Source organism: Drosophila santomea, chromosome 3R (assembly GCF_016746245.2).
Source record: "Drosophila santomea strain STO CAGO 1482 chromosome 3R, Prin_Dsan_1.1, whole genome shotgun sequence".
In the NCBI taxonomy this organism is placed as follows: domain Eukaryota; kingdom Metazoa; phylum Arthropoda; class Insecta; order Diptera; family Drosophilidae; genus Drosophila; species Drosophila santomea.
Genome location: NC_053019.2, coordinates 20,477,533 through 20,495,332, shown reverse-complemented (window position 1 = coordinate 20,495,332; position 17,800 = coordinate 20,477,533). Strand labels below are relative to the sequence as shown.

Below are 17,800 nucleotides of genomic sequence, written 5' to 3'. Positions count from 1 at the left end.
TATAAACATTACTTTAAAGTGAACTGATGTACATAACTAACATATTTTGTTTATGTATAAATATAATATTATCGGTTCTTAGGTATAACGTCTTAATTAATAAAATTTTAATTCAACCGCCAGATATTTAAAAAATAATTGTGATGTTGCCAGCTATCGAAATAAAGATAAAGCGCCATCTGTTGGCTGTGCCCTCTATACGAATGGAAACACGCCCTCTATGTGTGGGATCTTAAATATTAAATTAAATATTAGTATACAAATTGTAAACAAATTGCCAAATAAATACATAAAAATAGCATGATATATAATTACTTCATGGGTAGATTAACGCCAAATGCTTACCAACTAGACTTCTGCATGAATGTACTCATTTCTAGCTTTACAGAACGGTGCAGTGTTCTCAAAACTGTACTACTGTACAGTATATTCAATATACTAGAAAAGACTGCACAACAAAAATTAAAGAGCATACAAAATTGGGATACTGTATGACGTTAGAAATTTGGGCAGAGACTCCTTTAACGAATCGTATGTATGCATTATTATGCAAAAATTAAAGTATTATAAAAAATTAAAATTGTTATTATTTATAGTTACGTATTTTTAAAAAATCTGGTTAAAACAAAAGCTTTAACAAACTCTTTAAAGAGCTAAGAAATTCAGAAATTTAAAACTATCCGAAAGCTTGAAGAATTAATAATTGACATTCAAATAAATAGTCAAAATGATGATAGAAAAACCCTAGTCAAGTCCACATTAGAAATGGATTCCATTTTTTCCATCCGTAGGCGGGGATTTTCTCGTTCATTCATAAAATGAATTAGAATCAGAATCAGGCTACGTTTTCCGCTTAAGCATCGGTGAGTAATAGCGATCCAATAATTAAAATCAGTCCCCCGATCCAGATGTTAAACATGATCAAAACAAAATTTTGTTCATAACCAGTTTGTTAAAAAGATCAAGCGATAATGCTTCAGTCAAGTTCCCCAACTATTATATACCATTTAGCTTTTTGAAGTGAGAACGAGAGATTTCATCATTTTCTGGAATATTGATAGAAATTGTAAAAAAATAATATAAAGAAAATAAGTAACATTTTTCCAAAGGAGACAGTTTAGGGTGGTTTGTGTGCGTTGCAAAAAGTTTTTTCGCAAATCGATAAAAATTTACAAGGCATTGGAAAAAATGAAAAAATATCACAATACTTGTGGGCGTTAAAGTGGGCGTAACCATTTGGAAAACAACTTGCGCTGCGTCTATGTTTCTGGAAGCTAAATGCCTAATCTCAACATTCTAGCTTTTAATGTTCCTGAGATCGAGGCGTTTAAACGGACAGACGGACATGGCCAGTTCGACTCGGCAATTGATCCTGATCATGAGTATATGTATGTATATACTTTATATGGTCGGAAACGAATCCTTTTGCCTGTTACATACGACTCAACGAACCTAGTGTACCCTCTGTTTCTACGAGTAACGGGTATATTTAATTCTCTTCGAACGATGCACGCAATTAAAAGTATAAAATAGCGAATATAGCAGAAGATAACTTGCAAACCGTTTTTGTTTCTCATTTCATTAACAACAGTTGATAATAAAAACTCGTAGAGAACACGGTGGTAATTCTTTCATTCAATAGGTTATGGGCCCAGACATTGGGTAAGTGCAGTGTGTAAGCCTCGACTTTGATCACAAGAGGAGATGAACTATTAAAATTTTTTTTTTTATTAAAATTTTTGTTTTAAATTTCCAAACAAACGAACGGTGCATGCAAAAATTTTATACTTATCGAAGATCGTAGAGAATTAGTTAATTTGTGTTTTTTGTTCATATTTTTTTATGACTAACTAACTAAAAAAACTGCCTGCATAATACTAAAATTAAAATTTAAATTTCTCCTATTCGCTATGGTTCAAAAGATTTTAGAACTTTTGGCCAGAAAAATGCATACAATATTTAATGACTTTAGGGTAACGGCCTACGCGTATTAGATAAAGCTTTAGGTACAATTTATTAATTGAAGCTTCAAATAGATGATCAGTTTTCAGTCTAATCTTGATAAATAGTACAGGGTCTGTGCGAAAAGAAGAAACTAAAACGCAAAACACTTGCAGCTTGCCGCGAAAGATCTTCCGACGTGTAAATCGCAGCCGAGTGAGTTATTCCCCTTATATGAAATAAGAATAGCAATGCCATGATAAAAGCTTATCGAAATGAAACGGAAGCTCGGCCAAGCAGAATTTGTTTTTGTTTTTAAATATCTCCTAATATAAATATTTATCTGATTCTGCGGTTAAAATAACGAGTTTATGTCTCTTTTCTCGAAACTACATTTCTCTTGGTATTTCAATAAGAGTAGTAAATATCCCCACTCTCAAATTATATTGTTTAAATTAGTACGCGAATTTATTTTAAATATCGCCGGGAGCTTAGCTAGATAACATTCGCTCTCTTTTAAAACATCAACGTTATTCATACATATGTGAAACTCTATGTGTGGTATCTTAAATATTATTATTACTCATACGCCGCGTAGGAAAATTGTAATAAGTAATAGAAGAGCTGCCACCTTTTTCACAGTTTTAATTGCGATGTTCACATTTCCTTTTTTACTGCACCTTGACCATTTATATGATTAAATTAAATGGCATTATTTACAAACAACACTTTTGCACTAGTAAATTCTTTTGTATTATATATATATATATATTTTATATTTTTAACAGCTTGTTTCGTTTTACAGTATGGCAACCTTCGCGATAACTTACTTATCGACCCCTTGCCGAATCAAAATTGTTGTTGCCTTCTTATTCTCTGGGGTGGATTCAATTCTCCCGATCAGACGCGAACTACATACACGTGTGCAAAGTTTTTAATTTAACTTCAAAAACTTTCTTTCTGGAATAGCAGTCGAAAAATGATCGTATACATCCAAAAATGAACACAGTACTTTCTGGTTTCCTCATATTTTTTGTAGGAATAATTGTAGGAGTATCCCAAAGATTTCCAAGCTGTGGTGTCGATGAGTACTGTACAACCGTTAATGGGTGCCCACCCTTGAAGTACTTTGTGGAATCGCTGGAAATCAGCTATTTCAAACAAATAATATTACAGGATAGACAATGTGGTTATAATAAGTACTGCTGCCCAAAAAAAGGTAAAGTGCCAATTGAAAGTCTTCGTTTCTAATTTACTTTTATAAAATATACTTTTATAATGGAGGAAATTCTTAAGGTTGCAGATAGTTGTTTTTTGTTCGCGCAACAGATGTTTTTGTGTATGTATTTTCAGCGGCGTAATAACTTAACTTGCCATAAATTGGCCAAAAATGGACGCACAGCTAAAATTAAGACTGTTTTGTGCTGCTCATAAATATAACTAACTATGTCTATCCTTAAACTTTTGGTTTTCAAAAAAAAAAAAATAGACAAATTTTTGAATTTTTGAAAAGGGGTACCATCATCAAAATTTGCAAAAAATGGCAAAAAATTAGCATTTCAATGTATGCACATGGATAGATAGGGAATTTTGTTACGAATACAACGAGGTCTGGTATTCCAGTTTTGGACAATTATTTTAACTGCTATCGAAAAAAAACCGATTATTTTTTATAAAAAAATCGAAAACCAAATTTTTGTAAAAAATCGAATATTTTCAATCGGCATTTTCGCCATAACTTGGCCAAAACTGGCCGCACAGCTAAAATAAAGAGCTGCTAATAAACATAGCTAACTATGTCATTCCCTACTTTTTCGGTTTTCGAAAAAAAAAATTTGACAAATTTTTGCATCTTCGATAAGGGGTACCATCATCAAAATTTGCAAAAAATGGCAAAAATTACATTTTCATTATTTGAGCACATATGTATGTATAGGGAATTTTGTTACGAATTCAACGAGGTATGGCATTTTACTTTTGGACAGTTATTTTTTTTGCTATCAAAAAAAAACGGATTATTTTTATCAAAAAATCGACAACAAAAATTGTTGCATTTTTGGAGTCTCCAAACGGGCTCCCAAAAAAAACAAAGTTCGGAATTTTCACAAACTATTTTTTTTTTAATTTTTCTCAAAAAGGGGCTAAAAATGTTTTATTTTTAAAATCTGTAGACTATATTAAACGTTTTGATGATTATTATATTATCTCCTGCACAATTGTGAAAAACATGTTTTCGAGAAAATTACGTTTAAAATTTACGATTATGGAATGACCGGCTTGGCGCCAGTCATTTTCGGAAGGCATATCTTTCACAATTTCCAGAATTAGCTTTAGAAAAGTTGATTAACCATTAAACCATACAATTAAAACCATACAAAAAATGAATTTTTTAAGTGTCTGAACACCCCGTAACACTGGCTTTGTGACCAAAATGTGACCAAGCATATGCATATGCTCTCAAATTCTTTAGTATTTTGAGATTTTGAGCGAGCAGTAAGCTTTTAAGCGGATAGTCTGCGAAATCCGACTTAGTAGAATGAAGGCAGTGCTTCTGATCAGACGCGAACTACGTACATAGACAGATAAGATCGCTCAAGCACAAGATTTTTTCATGACATTATTATTTAAAAAAAGAACACCTGACATACAATTTAGTGAACGGTCTAACAAATACTCTTTCTTATATCCCAAAAGCAGTACAAAATTGATCGTATATATACAAAAATGCACAAAGTATTTTATGGTTTTCTCATATATGGATTTCTACTGTTTGGATATGGTAATAAATATTGTGTTTGTATGAAATAGTTTGTTTGTGATCAATCGTTATCAGTTTTAAAGCCCATTTCAGGTTCGCTGAAAAAAAACCTTTTTACATTTTTTTAAATAATTTTTTCAAATTGTAGCAATATCTAAAAGATTTCCAAGCTGTGGCGTCGATGAGTACTGTACAAACCTTAATGGGTGCCTACCCTTGAAGTACTTTGTGGAATCGCTGGAAATCAGCTATTTCAAACAAATAATATTATGGGATAGACAATGTGGTTATAATAAGTACTGCTGCCCAAAAAAAGGTAAAGTGCCAATTGAAAGTCTTCGTTTCTAATTTCAAACTATATCAGGCTATCAACCACCCAATGAGTCATGCATGAGGCTTGATCAGTGTCTCCGGTTGACTGGCCAAACAGGGACGATGGATGTTTTGAAATCATTTATAAACCGCATATGTTATATGGATATCGATCAGAAATACTTGCTCTATAGAGTGTACGTATCCTGTCAAAGACAAGGTAATAATATTCCGATAGTACCCGATCCACAATACAGTCCTTGCAAATCCGATGAGATGTGTCAAAGCATCGAAAGCTGCGACACTTTGGCGCGCATTCTGCAATCCCATAAATCTAAAAAGGCCAACAAAATACGAATGGAAAGGCGATGTGGCAGAAATACTTACTGCTGCCCAAAAAAGGGTAAACACTACATAAGCTTTTCACTTTACTAATCCAAACTTACTAATCCAAGCTTACTAATCAAAACCATTAACAGTATATCCAGAGTGTCAACCCAATGAAAAATGCATTCGATTGAACAAGTGCCATGAGATCAATAATATTTCGAAGCGACATGGGCCCAATTCAGTTGGTGACAGATGGTGTGCTATCGATACCAGAAAGGAAGATTCGGGAAGGCGCTTCTACACCTGCTGCCCTGAACCAGATAACGTTCTGCCATCTTCCTGTGGACAAGCCCCTCTAGACTACCGAATGGCAAAAGGCAGAGAGGCTAAGCAAAACCAATATCCTTGGATGGCCATGCTTATCTACGAGAATACCACACTTCCATATCCAAACAGCATGTCCGTCTGTGGGGGCTCCCTGATCAACTCACGCTACGTGGTGACCGCTGCCCACTGTGTGGTCAAGATTTACAGTGTGAGAGCCGACTTGGTGCTCAAGAAAGTGCGGCTGGGCGAGCATGATACCAACACCAATCCAGATTGCAATGGGGAACACTGCGCTGCTCCCTTTGTGGAGATCGACGTGGAGTCTTTCAATGTGCATAATGCCTACTTTAAACCCTCGGAGCTTAATAACGATATCGCCTTGATTCGCCTTAAAGTGCCAGTTCGGTGGGTTTTTGTTTATTATGCATCCTTATCTGCTCATTATAAACTAAATTTTATATTCCTTTAGGTATACCAGGGAGGTTCAACCGATTTGTCTGCCGAAAGATCCCATCCCCTTATATAATAAACCATTGGAAATCGCTGGTTGGGGTCAAATGGAAAACGAACAATCTAGTCAGGTGTTGTTGCACAGCACCGTTTTTGAAAAAAGGTACTACTGCCAAAAAGTGATATCGATCTTTCGCGACGATACACAAATCTGCGCAGGCGGCCACAGTGGAGAAAACGCCTGTCAGGGCGATTCCGGAGGTCCTTTGATGGTAACCCTTCATAACCGTGGCAACGAGGAATTCGTATATCTGGCCGGGATCGTTTCATATGGATATGGGCCTTGTGGTGGAGATGCAGGTGCCTACACAAAGACTGGAGCGTTTTTCGAATGGATAGCAGCAAACTTGAAGCCTTAGTTTATTATATGGGATCTCATAACAAACAAAGTATTTTTTTATTTTGTGACTGTTTTTTGCTTTGCATGAATTGTATTTTAGTGAATGTATTATAATTATGGAATTCAAAGAATGAGGCACGATAACCAAGTATGCAGGCAGATATGTTCATTAGGTTAAAACCTAATTTTATTCTGAATTTTAATTTATTCATTTTTTTCTGAGTTTTAATTTTATTCTGAACCATAACAATAAATATAATCCACTTACTGATTTTAAATAGTTGATCGCGTAAGGAAGTTACGAAGCTTTTGTGAAGTTGACAGTGCACTGAATTCTCCAATGCATTGATAGATAAGCCGAGAAACACAGGCGATAATGATTAAATTTACAATTGGGATTATCGTGTGGCACAACAAATAGGCTTTGCCACCAAAATACCATCAGACCGAATCAAAACAAAGCATTCATCAAAGTACGGCGAGAATGGAAAAAGCGACGAGGAAAATACAAAATGGAAAAATGGGCAGGGAAAAGTGGAAAAATTAAGATGGAAAGTGCTCGAGCAAACCACGGTCCTAAGGCAAAAGATTTACAATATCGCTGGGGAAGATTTAAAGGTGATTTCCAAAGATATATATTGTGCCTGAGCAGCGATAAATAAACACAATTCTTTGACTATTTTTATTTCGGCCTCTTCTAGTTATTTTCTTTTTTTTTTTTTTTGCTCAATTTCTTGGTTTTTTTCTCGGCCGTTGCAACTATAACTCAATAGAAAAGTGGCTGCCATTGAAGAGATCTGTGGATGGGGGACGGATTTTCCACTAAAAGTGTCACATTAACGAATTGTTCAGTCTCGACGAAAGCTAATTTATGCCCCCCTCCACTAATCGCTGGCCAGGTAAAATAGAATTTATTTGATTTTCCTCCCCGCCCCATGCGAACTAAGCCTTTCACAAACACTCTTCTTCACATATTGAGCGGAAAATCGCTTTAGAAAACTCACCAAAATCAAAAAGGGGGGCGTGGCCTGCGGCAGCGTCCTTCTGCCTTAGAGAACCGCCAATGTCGTCTAATGGCGTGGCGCCTCTAAAAATAGGAACCACTCGAGAGCCCCTCGGCCACTTAGCCACTTTGCCACTCAGCCACTCAAAACGCAGTAGCATCCGCACTCCGAGAGGATCGCGAGCACATCTGGGGGCCCACGACATTATCTTCTTGGATATTGTCACCAAATGTGTTGCGATTGCCACGGAAGGCGGTACTCAATATCGCGTACGGCTCGCCAATGGGTATAAATATTTTTTGAAAAATTCGTAGGTTCTTCAAAAATCATTAACAAAGCGCAATGCTTCGTCTGTGAAAAATACGAAAGACGAAATTTTAAACAAGGCTCTAAAAACAACTTTCGAGTGTGGTGCTTGCTTTAGTTATCATAAAATCCCTCAAGTGAAGCTACTAGTGTAATCGTACTTTAACTTAATTTTTAAGAATTTTTAAAATATACAAACAAAGTGCAGTTAGTGCTAGTATATGTACCTTAAATAGATCTTCAACAACGTTAAAATATTGTAATAAACAAATGACGGAAAACAACTGAAAAATCGAAATATTTATAACCAAGTAAAATCTGCAATTCAATTATTGTGTAAAACATAATAAAATCAAAGTGAAGTGACCCAACAATGACCAAGTACAATAGTGGCAGTAGTGAAATGCCAGCGGCTCACTCCATCAAGCAGGAGTACAACAATGTCTATGGTCAGCAACCACATTCTGGATATGGATTCAGTGCCTATGGCCAGCAGAATCAGATATCCCAGCCCGGCCACAATCCACACCAGACCCTGCAGCATTTCTTCAGCCGCTTCAATGCCGTCGGGGATGCGACTGCGGGAGCTGGTGGAGCCACTTCCATCTCAGCCAACGGATCGGGTTCATCCTGCAACTACAGTCATGCGAATCATCATCCGGCGGAGCTGGACAAGCCATTGGGCATGAATATGACACCATCGCCCATCTACACCACCGACTACGATGACGAGAACAGCAGTCTCAGCTCCGAGGAGCACGTCCTGGCGCCGCTCGTCTGCTCCTCCGCCCAATCCTCCAGGCCGTGTCTCACGTGGGCGTGCAAGGCGTGCAAAAAGAAGAGCGTCACCGTCGACCGTCGGAAAGCGGCCACCATGAGGGAGCGCCGGCGACTGCGGAAGGTAAGGATCTGAATCCAATATCCAATACTTCAGATATATCAGATATTTAAGGAGATAAAAACATCAGAAGCGTACTGTAGTAACCAAAGGAGAAGTAGTACTGTGCTACGAGTGCTGCAAACCAGTTTAAGTAAGATTCTTATATCAAATCAAAGGATGAATAATTTAAAAATATCTTTTAAAAACACATTTTATTTGTGTGTAAGAAATAAGTAGAAATGCAATGCTTTTTTAAATACTATATGTACGAGTAAGTGATTGAGGAACATAAAACTGCTCAGGATAGCAAATTGTCAAAAGGATACCTCTTAAAACAGCGATCATGTATCCCTTTTTCATCAGTGTGTATCCTTTTTCCATTATTTTTTTCATCAGCAAGCTTGTTAATTCTCAGTAGATCTTAAAAATAGATTACAGCACGATTTGCAATCGTCCCCAGCGCTTGAGGACTGCAACTTTGTAGTAATGTCATTAGGTTGGCGAGCAGCCCACAAATTAACACATCGCCACCAGGGAGGATCCATTGACATAAAACGCAGAAAGGGAAACCACCCAACATGCGTAAAACATAAACATTTGCCAAGACCAAGAGTTAAATAGCGGCATTTATGAGTTCGACGGTCGTAAAAGTTTTGGATGAACCACACGTATTTATAGCTCCACATAGAGACATTAGTGGAAAGGGTGGGGAAAATGGGCTGTCATAAAGAGACAGACGACGGGCGAACGGTTTAATTGTTGAAAATTTAATGCTCTATTTAATTTAAAATATGTTTTATTAAAGAGCCACTTAAAGGGGAACACGCCTGCCTTTTGGTGTTGGTGTGTATCTTTATGGCTCGCCTAATGGATTTCCATGATTTCAACGATGGCCATTAATTGATTATTATTATTATTCTGTTCACATTCTAGGTTAACGAGGCCTTTGAGATCCTCAAGCGACGCACATCATCCAATCCCAACCAGCGCCTGCCGAAGGTCGAGATATTGCGCAATGCCATCGAGTATATCGAGAGCCTGGAGGATCTGCTACAGGTAATGATCATATCTATCGCGAAGTAGAGTAACATTGCTAAATTATTTGTTATTATTTTATTTGAAATCTTAGGAATCCAATCCCACACGCGATGGCGACAACCTGGCGCCCAGTTTGAGCGGCAAAAGCTGCCAGTCCGATTATCTGGTAAGTTTTTCGCTGAACGCCAATTAATATAATATTAAGCCCAGTAGTAGTATATCGGGTTGGTATATCGTTCCGTTCCGTTCCGCAATTATTTTCTCGTAAAATTCTCATGCATGAGCAGCGCTTTCGTACATTTTTCTTTGGCGACGCGCACATTCATCAAAATCTCAGGGTCTGCTCCGTCGCAATGGCGAACATGAAAATAGAATATACATACGTATACGTATTTGGATCCCCAAAAGAGTCAGTCCCAACTCATCCCATCCCAACTCATCCCATCCCATCCCAACCCAACCCAAACCAACCTTACAAATCCCATCCGATCCGATATCTGTTGTTATTTGCTGACCGGAATTTATGCGCTCGCCGACGTGCTATTTAATAATATCCTCTTCTGTGAATCACAGGAAAGCGGGAATATGAGTTATATGAGTTATGATCGGGAAAGTTTCGCCCAGTTCTTGGGGGGAGCAGCAAACAGCTCCAAACTCCAATGACAAAAGCATAAAACAAAAAAAAAATAGAGGACAAATAGCCGGAGAATTTACGGTGGCAGGGAAAAAAAGGGTCGTCGTTGTCTGCGTTTAGTGAAAGGCAATAAATAAATTTTCTTTTTATAAGCCCGAATGGAAATCGTGTTGTAAATTAATTACAACAAATTCATTGGAGGAGCAGGAATCGGAATATTCAACCCCATGTTTGGTGGATAGCGACGATCGCTTTTCTGTTTCATAATAGTTTTCCCTGCGACGTGGAACAAAAACCAATGTGGCAGTTGACAAATTGCACAGGAAAAACATGACAAGATCTCGGGGTGTTCTTCAACGAAAGGTGTTGCAAGATATGGTCTAGAAGGTGGGAAAGGGAAGGGGAGCCATCAGAAAAGTGGGGCAACGGGAGCGGGTTGTACATGCATACGTACTCCCAAATGACAGGGCAACAAATTGTCAACAATTATGCAAACATTTTTGCCATCATCTTCAACGCCCTCTTTTTATTTTGTGTTTTTTTCTTTTTCGTTCATTTTTTTCATTTGCCTTTCGGGTTGGCCTGCGTTGAGTAATTTCCATGCAGTTTGCTTAAGTTTTTCACATTTTTAATGTACAAATTTGTTAATTTACCATAAAACTTTGCGTATTTGTATGTTGACTGCACCCCCATCCCCATCCCCATCCCTCCCCCATTGGCAGATATTAATGTGCGGCCATAGTTTGATTAAAAACTGGCATTGCGCCAAACGTGCAGACATTCAAATGCATCTCAGACCCTGGCAATCCATCCATCTCATCCATATCCATTCATTTGGAGCCTGTGTATTTATAAACCCCGGCGATTTAAGCAGAAGATTTCCTTTTGAACTGCTACCAAAAACGCTACCCAAATGTGCACGCCGAGTGTTCCCATAAATTTCCTTATCGCCGTCAATGAAAAGTGTTTGGTACTTGCGATATACACGGCGAAGTGCCAGTCCGTCTATCAGTCAAGTTTCTACGTAATAATGATAGCCATAATCACTGAAGTGCATAGATATAGCTTTTGGGTGCAAGTGACTCACGGAGAGATTTGGGTAACTTGGGTGCAAACTATTTATTGATAAATGTTTGCTGCCAGTGAGTCAGGATTGATCGAATTCCCCCCTACCATTCAATTAACGACTATTATCAGCTGTAGATATGCTACTGACCACTCATGTTATTTTCAAATTGCTTTATTGCTCCACTATTAGATAGGGAAATATTTTCTACGAATTGAAAGCAGCTAATAATGATTTCTTAAATTACTGATAAGAAGCAATTTTTTTTAAAAAAGTATTTCGAACAATTTCTTGGCATGAATTACTTTCTGTGATGACTCAAACATTTTTATATTAATCATCAGATTATTATAGCATCATAGATGATTTGAATCTTATTGCTATCAAAATGTTTGCACCATCACCATTTATTTTGGTGATATCACCCAAATGGATTATCAGCTTTTACGAGTGACCGCAGAACGCATACAATATTTTCAAAATGTGTTTAGTACATACATATATTAAAAGCATATTTCATGCCACAAAACTCATGCGGCAGCTTGTGGCTAACAAATCGCATAATGCCGCATATCCGTTACATGCTCACAGATCGGTGGAGAACTTCTGAGGGGAACGCGCCAAAAAGCGGCTTAAAATCTTTACGCAATCCGAGAATCGGAATGCCCAAGTGATAAGTGGCATTTCATTCAGATACAACGCATGATATATGCTCAAAAAAATAAAACACACCGAAATGCCATACAGACATGCAAACATGTGCACAGAAAAAAAGTTGATCTTGTCTAAAAATACTTGTTTCAAAATGCTTCTTAAATTGAGAATTTGTGTTCAATATTTAGTATTATCTTGTCATTGCAAAGCCTTCCTTGCTGGTAACCTACGTGTGCTATTTCTGTGTAATTTTTCACAGTGCATTTTTGCTGACTGTGGCACATCGAGCGAAGGCTGTCAGTAAACGCTTGGAAAATGATAAATCGCTTTATAAAAGTGCAGTGTGAGTTCATCTGCTCCCGTTCAGTTTAGTTCACTTCTGCTCTGTTGTTCTCCTACTCCGTAGTTTGTTGTCCGTCTTTGTTGCTAAATATAAACACATGGGTATACGGGTATGGGATGCCCTGTATTTGGCGATCCTTGCAGACGAAGTGACGGCACTTTGGATGCACCAGATGCGGATTTGGGTTGGGGGGCAAGGAACCCACCCAGAAGTGGCAATTATAATTTGCTTAGCATCGGCGTTATAGCGCGTAGTTTTTCTAATGAAATCCCGACCGAATCTCCGGATGCCTTGTCGTCTGCGTATGCGAAAATTAATTTAATTGCCCCTAAGTGTGGTGCACCACACAATGCCCCACAATGGTGGGGCAGACAATGGGGCAGTGAACGTGTGGCAGTGCGGTGGTTCAATGCATTTTAATTGGCCTGTGGAATCTCTTTACTGGCATAAATTTTGGCTTAATCTCGTCATTAGACGGCATTCTGTATGGCATTTGTTGGCCAAGTTGACAGGAGCGGAGCAAATTTGACGTTGTCATTTCGCCGACGACACTTTTCTGTAATTTATTGTTTTCCCAATTTCGCTTGAGGCCAACTAAAAGATGTTTCCATTTTTAATTTTATTCATGTTTGTCTCTTTTTGCAGAGCTCTTATGCTGGCGCTTATCTAGAAGATAAACTCAGTTTCTACAACAAACACATGGAGAAATATGGTCAGTTTACAGGTAAGAAAAAGAAAAGTAATTACATTTTTTAAATATTTCTATAAAATATATTTGTTTAGACTTTGAAGGCAATGCCAATGGCTCCAGTTTGGACTGTCTAAATCTGATTGTTCAGAGCATCAATAAGAGCACCACGAGTCCCATTCAACACAAGGCCACGCCCTCCGCTGCAGATTCCCAGTCGCCGCCCACATCCGGAGCAAGTGCACCCACTGCGCTGCACGTGAACTTCAAACGGAAATGCAGCACTTAGCATTAAGTATCAAGACCTAAGGCAATTGTAAAGCTATTTTTAAGAGGATACACGAGATACCCAGTGACCCGGAGTAGGCCTTAAATTATTATGTATAGCATTAGCACTTAATTAAATGATAATGGTAATTAAAAACGACTAGAGAGTCTTGTCACTTAATCCAGCTCCAGTTTGCGAAAGGAGCCGCTCATCCCGTCCAGCTCTCCATTGGCCCAGGCACTGGCCAAACCGACGCGCAGCTTCTCATTGGTGCCGTACTGGGCATCCCTGGCCAGGTAATCCTTGCTGTCCAGCAGCTTTTGGCGCCAATGATCGACTGCCTCCGCATGGTAGCCGTTGGTGCCGCCATACTCGATGGTCATCGCATCTCTGGGCAGATGCTGGTACAGATCCTCCGACTTTTTGTGCACCACAAACTGGAATGAACAGCAGGGAGAGTTAATACAGAGTCTTCAAGCGATTCAAACATTTTGACTCACCTTGAAGGGCAGCTTGGAGGGCAAAAACTTGGTCACAAAATTGAAAATGGTTTGGCCCTCCTTGCGCATATTGATCATGTGAATCTCCACGAAGCGGAGTGGTATGCATTGGTCCACCAGCGCGAATGCCTTCTTCAGCAGGAAGGGATCGTATTGCACCATCTGCTCCATGGTCACATCTCTGGCATCCACAACCCAAACGAGTCCGGCAATCGAGGCATTGTCGCACTCCAGTGCCAGTAGTTCCAGCATGATGAAGACGAGTTTGAAAGCCTCGCGGGGATTCGACTTCTTCGGATCGATGTTTCGAAACTGCGAAATGATAACCCTGGGCCCCTCGGAACTCACAGGTCGCATGGGAATCACATGGATTCTGTTTATTGGAAAAACAAATGAGCTCATGTATCTTTGTTTTTTGTTAAAATAGTGCTTGCAAGTGGCAACCATTTAACGATTAAGTAATGTCGAACGCAATACTTTGAACTAGCAACTTTTCATAGCACGCAAATAATTTTCAGTGGTTAATGTTCACAGATAGTGAATAAATTATTGTTGATAAAGCTTCATACCATTTGTTACGTTTGACACCACTGATTAGAAGGGTGTATCTAAATGCTCTGTGGAATGTGTAGCCCAAAAAAGGGTATTCCAATTCGAACTACTTTTATATTAAAATAGGAAAACACTTGACTAACCCTCTTTGCAGCTGGGTGAGCAGCGCCTCGTCCACCTGTCGTGATCCCAGAACCTCCGGGAACACGCTGCGCAGGGAGTAGTAGTTGTCGAATCGCCGTTTGGTCTCCTCCTGGCTGAAACGGCAACGCCGCAGAAAGGCCAGGATGAGCCGCTCATCCGTGGGCGCCTTGAGATGCGGCGACTTGGTGATCCATGTCTGAATGCTGGCTATAATCTCCGATCGCTGGCCCTGCTCCTCGTTGCACTCGCTCTTGGCCAGAGCGGCCAGCTTGGGGTCGAGAGTTCTCAGTGTGGTGGTCGCCATTCTGGCGCTCGGCTCAATGGTAACTGAATGCCAAAACCACTGGCGCACTGGCGCACTGCTTTTGTGGTTCGTGGTGGTATTGGCGCTATCTAATCGGGGCAACACCTTGTAAACTAGCTGGAACGGCGACCCGAAACCCGTCGGCGGCAGTCAGTTAGATATAGATACACGAGTGCATAGATTGGTGATAAGTGGGTGCTATCTTTAATTGATCGACTACAGCAGCGTGTGGAATGTTTGGTATGGATAAACGCGAGATTGAGGGCGTTTGCTAGGTTTCCCGCTTCCGGGACTAGTATCATCAATCCCAGTTGAGGCGACGGAAGGAGCCACTGGCTCCAAATTCCGCTTCATAGGTGGCTATTTCGCCGTGTCGCAGCTCCTCAATGGTGCCGTAGTTGCAGTCCTGCTCGAAGTAACCACGATAGCTGTTCAACAGGTCCTCCATGTAGGCGACACATTCACCCATGTGGCCATTGGTGCCGCCATACTCCTCCGGCAGCGACTCCTTGCCAATGTGCTCGATCAGCTCCTCGCTGTTCTTCAGAACGCGTATCTGCAATCACATAAACATATCTAGCTTGGATTGGTACTGAACACTTAATGGGTAATTTATAAAAGAAAGAATTTTAAATGACTTGCTGATTGAGTTGCTAGTACCCACCGGATAGTTGACTTGCATGCTCAGGACGTTGTACAGAAACATGACGGTACCCTGAATATCCTTGGGCATGTTTATGATGTACATCTCCTTCACTTTCAGGGGACTGCAATTGTAGAGCCAGTTCCACCATTTGCGAAATAGAACCCTATCAAAACGGCGCATCTTATCCGAGTTGACGCCCTCGAGATCGATGATCTCGCAGATGCCCGCCAGCGAGGCATAGTCATTCTCCAGCGCAATCACCTCCATGGCCATCGAGGAGAAGTGATAGATCTCGCGCAGCATGTACAGATTGGGATCGAAGTGGCCAAAACGGGCTATGAACATGGCGGTGCGACTATCGCCCTTCGGCATATCCGGATAGAGGCAAATTCTGAATGGAAAACCAGTGACTTGGGTTACATGACAAACTCCAATGACATTAGCTCACCCCATGCGATTGATGTCCAGCAGTCTTTGTGTCACACACCGGTTATTCATGATCTCCGGAAATAGGTTGTAGTGGGTGAAGTAACGATCAATCCTCCGCTTGGTCTCCTCCAAGCTGTAACGGCATCGCCTCAGGAACGCGATCAGGAAGTCCACATCCGTGCGAGCACGCAGATGCGGCTGCTGGCGTATCCACACGCGCAGGATGATGATGTCCTGCTGAATCCTGTCGGGCGTCTCGTTCACCTCCTGCTCGGCCAACTTGGCCAATGTCGGCGAGAGCGGACGTCGCATTTTGGTATGACGGCTATGCGCTGTTTGATCGCCCATTTGGCCCATCTAATTTGCCTATCCATTGCTCCCCCATCTGGTGGTGGGTGGCCCCTAATCTAATCTTATCGCGGCGGCGAATCGGATTGGGAATATACGACCGCTGCATGGTACTATGCTTATCTACACGCATTTGTAACTTGCACTTTTTTCCAACTCGAAAAGTGATTGGGATTGGGATATATGTACTATATGTTTAGGAGAGAGAGAATGTAATGTACTGTGGATGGGAAAAATAGCGCACATCCGGCGTCTGTCTGCAGAGATCTCTTAAGTGCCCTTCTCGTGCACATTTGGGAAATGGATGCAGATGCACTAGGAATAAATTGTTGTGCGTTGTTATCAGGAAAAGAAAGCAGAACAAAGAATGCTTCAAAACCATAAGTAATTTAATAACTGATAACCATACAATATGTAATCTACTATTTCAAAGATATACTGCTTATAAATAAATCTTATTATAGCATGTAACTTTTCACTTCAGCCTTTAAATACTTCAGTTTGTTCCCGTTTTGGGCAGTGTACGAGTACTCACTTTTGAAATGCGATCTGCGTTTAATGCCCGAAATAAATCTAACGCTAAATGGTATCCAGTTCGCCGGTCGTCCGTGCTGTGAGCATTCAATTTGAGCATTCAATTTGAGTGCCTGTCAGAGGGCATTACACACCGACATCCAGACATCCAGACATCCAGACATCCCGATATCCCGGGTAGGTGGCGATGTGCTGTTGGAGTTGACATGGAACACCTACGGCCGGGCAAATTGCTGTGACATGGTGCTGTCAGCTGCTGACAAGCCGGAGAGCTCAAGATCTGGGTATCTGTGTAGATCTGTAGATCTGTGTATATCGTGGAACTGGCGATCTGGGCTCCCAGGAAGCGGATCATCTTCCCACTCCGCCAATAACTCATAACACATTATGGCCATGGGACTTGGGACTCGAGAGCCTTTGGAGTGAGTAGACTTCCAGTGGAGGCTGTGCTTTGATCTTGCTGATGACAGGGCAGCGCGTGTAAATTCCCTTTGCAGCCAGCTCATTGCTCATGACGCAAACATATCGTTGCCATATTAATAATGAGCCTCATTAACAGCTCGCTGCACTGCATCATGCCACTCGACACATTGCCCAATGTAGCCACTACTTTCCTGGGGTGAAAAAAGGGTGAGGTTGAGTGTGTGGGGGGGGGGGGGGAAAGGCATGTAATTGACAGACTCATTGCTGATAAGTGTATTTTGTTGTAAGCACTTTAAATATGCTACCAAACCCTTGGAACGCATATGCTGCACTTGACGCAAGTGATGGATGCCTCAAGAAATCGCTGAGAGTCTTGACACAAAAGGGTAGGGTAATAATAACTAAGAGATCGCCTTACTGACGGCTCAATCAGTCTGCAGAAGGACCTTTGAACTCAAGAGCTGTCCTTAAATACGTACATTCATATATGAATTTTTTTTTATTTGTTTATCGACCATGAA

At 40.3% G+C, this 17,800-nt stretch overlaps 4 protein-coding genes across 5 annotated transcripts; 2 read left to right on the top strand and 2 right to left on the bottom strand.

Annotated features, from left to right (window-relative positions):
• The first annotated feature begins 2,970 nt into the window (after positions 1-2,970).
• LOC120451878 (spaetzle-processing enzyme) lies at positions 2,971-6,754 on the top strand. 2 transcript variants are annotated; one of them, XM_039635885.1, is made up of 5 exons: positions 2,971-3,160; positions 4,848-5,015; positions 5,064-5,414; positions 5,491-6,073; positions 6,138-6,754. In XM_039635885.1, exons 3-5 carry the CDS (start codon positions 5,090-5,092, stop codon positions 6,535-6,537), a joined length of 1,308 nt encoding a protein of 435 aa, XP_039491819.1. In that variant the 5' UTR covers positions 2,971-3,160; positions 4,848-5,015; positions 5,064-5,089; the 3' UTR covers positions 6,538-6,754. The 2 variants fall into 2 exon arrangements, with proteins under 2 accessions (XP_039491819.1, XP_039491818.1); XM_039635884.1 differs by lacking the exon at positions 2,971-3,160 and adding an exon at positions 4,497-4,720.
• A 1,010-nt stretch (positions 6,755-7,764) lies between these two features.
• Positions 7,765-13,447, top strand: LOC120453551 (myogenic-determination protein). The gene is made up of 5 exons (XM_039638303.2): positions 7,765-8,729; positions 9,642-9,764; positions 9,838-9,912; positions 13,089-13,167; positions 13,227-13,447. The coding sequence occupies exons 1-5, from the start codon at positions 8,202-8,204 to the stop codon at positions 13,418-13,420; spliced, it is 999 nt and encodes a 332-aa protein (XP_039494237.1). The 5' UTR covers positions 7,765-8,201; the 3' UTR covers positions 13,421-13,447.
• Positions 13,448-13,535: 88 nt separating this feature from the next.
• On the bottom strand, positions 13,536-15,077 carry LOC120453553 (alpha-tocopherol transfer protein-like). Its single transcript, XM_039638306.2, has 4 exons — positions 15,068-15,077; positions 14,595-14,988; positions 13,900-14,272; positions 13,536-13,836 (listed from the first exon to the last, which is right to left on the bottom strand). Exons 1-4 carry the CDS (start codon positions 15,075-15,077, stop codon positions 13,576-13,578), a joined length of 1,038 nt encoding a protein of 345 aa, XP_039494240.2. The 3' UTR covers positions 13,536-13,575.
• A 44-nt stretch (positions 15,078-15,121) lies between these two features.
• Positions 15,122-16,440, bottom strand: LOC120453552 (alpha-tocopherol transfer protein-like). Its single transcript, XM_039638305.1, has 3 exons — positions 15,994-16,440; positions 15,564-15,936; positions 15,122-15,455 (listed from the first exon to the last, which is right to left on the bottom strand). The coding sequence occupies exons 1-3, from the start codon at positions 16,329-16,331 to the stop codon at positions 15,201-15,203; spliced, it is 966 nt and encodes a 321-aa protein (XP_039494239.1). The 5' UTR covers positions 16,332-16,440; the 3' UTR covers positions 15,122-15,200.
• Between the last annotated feature and the right edge of the window lie 1,360 nt (positions 16,441-17,800).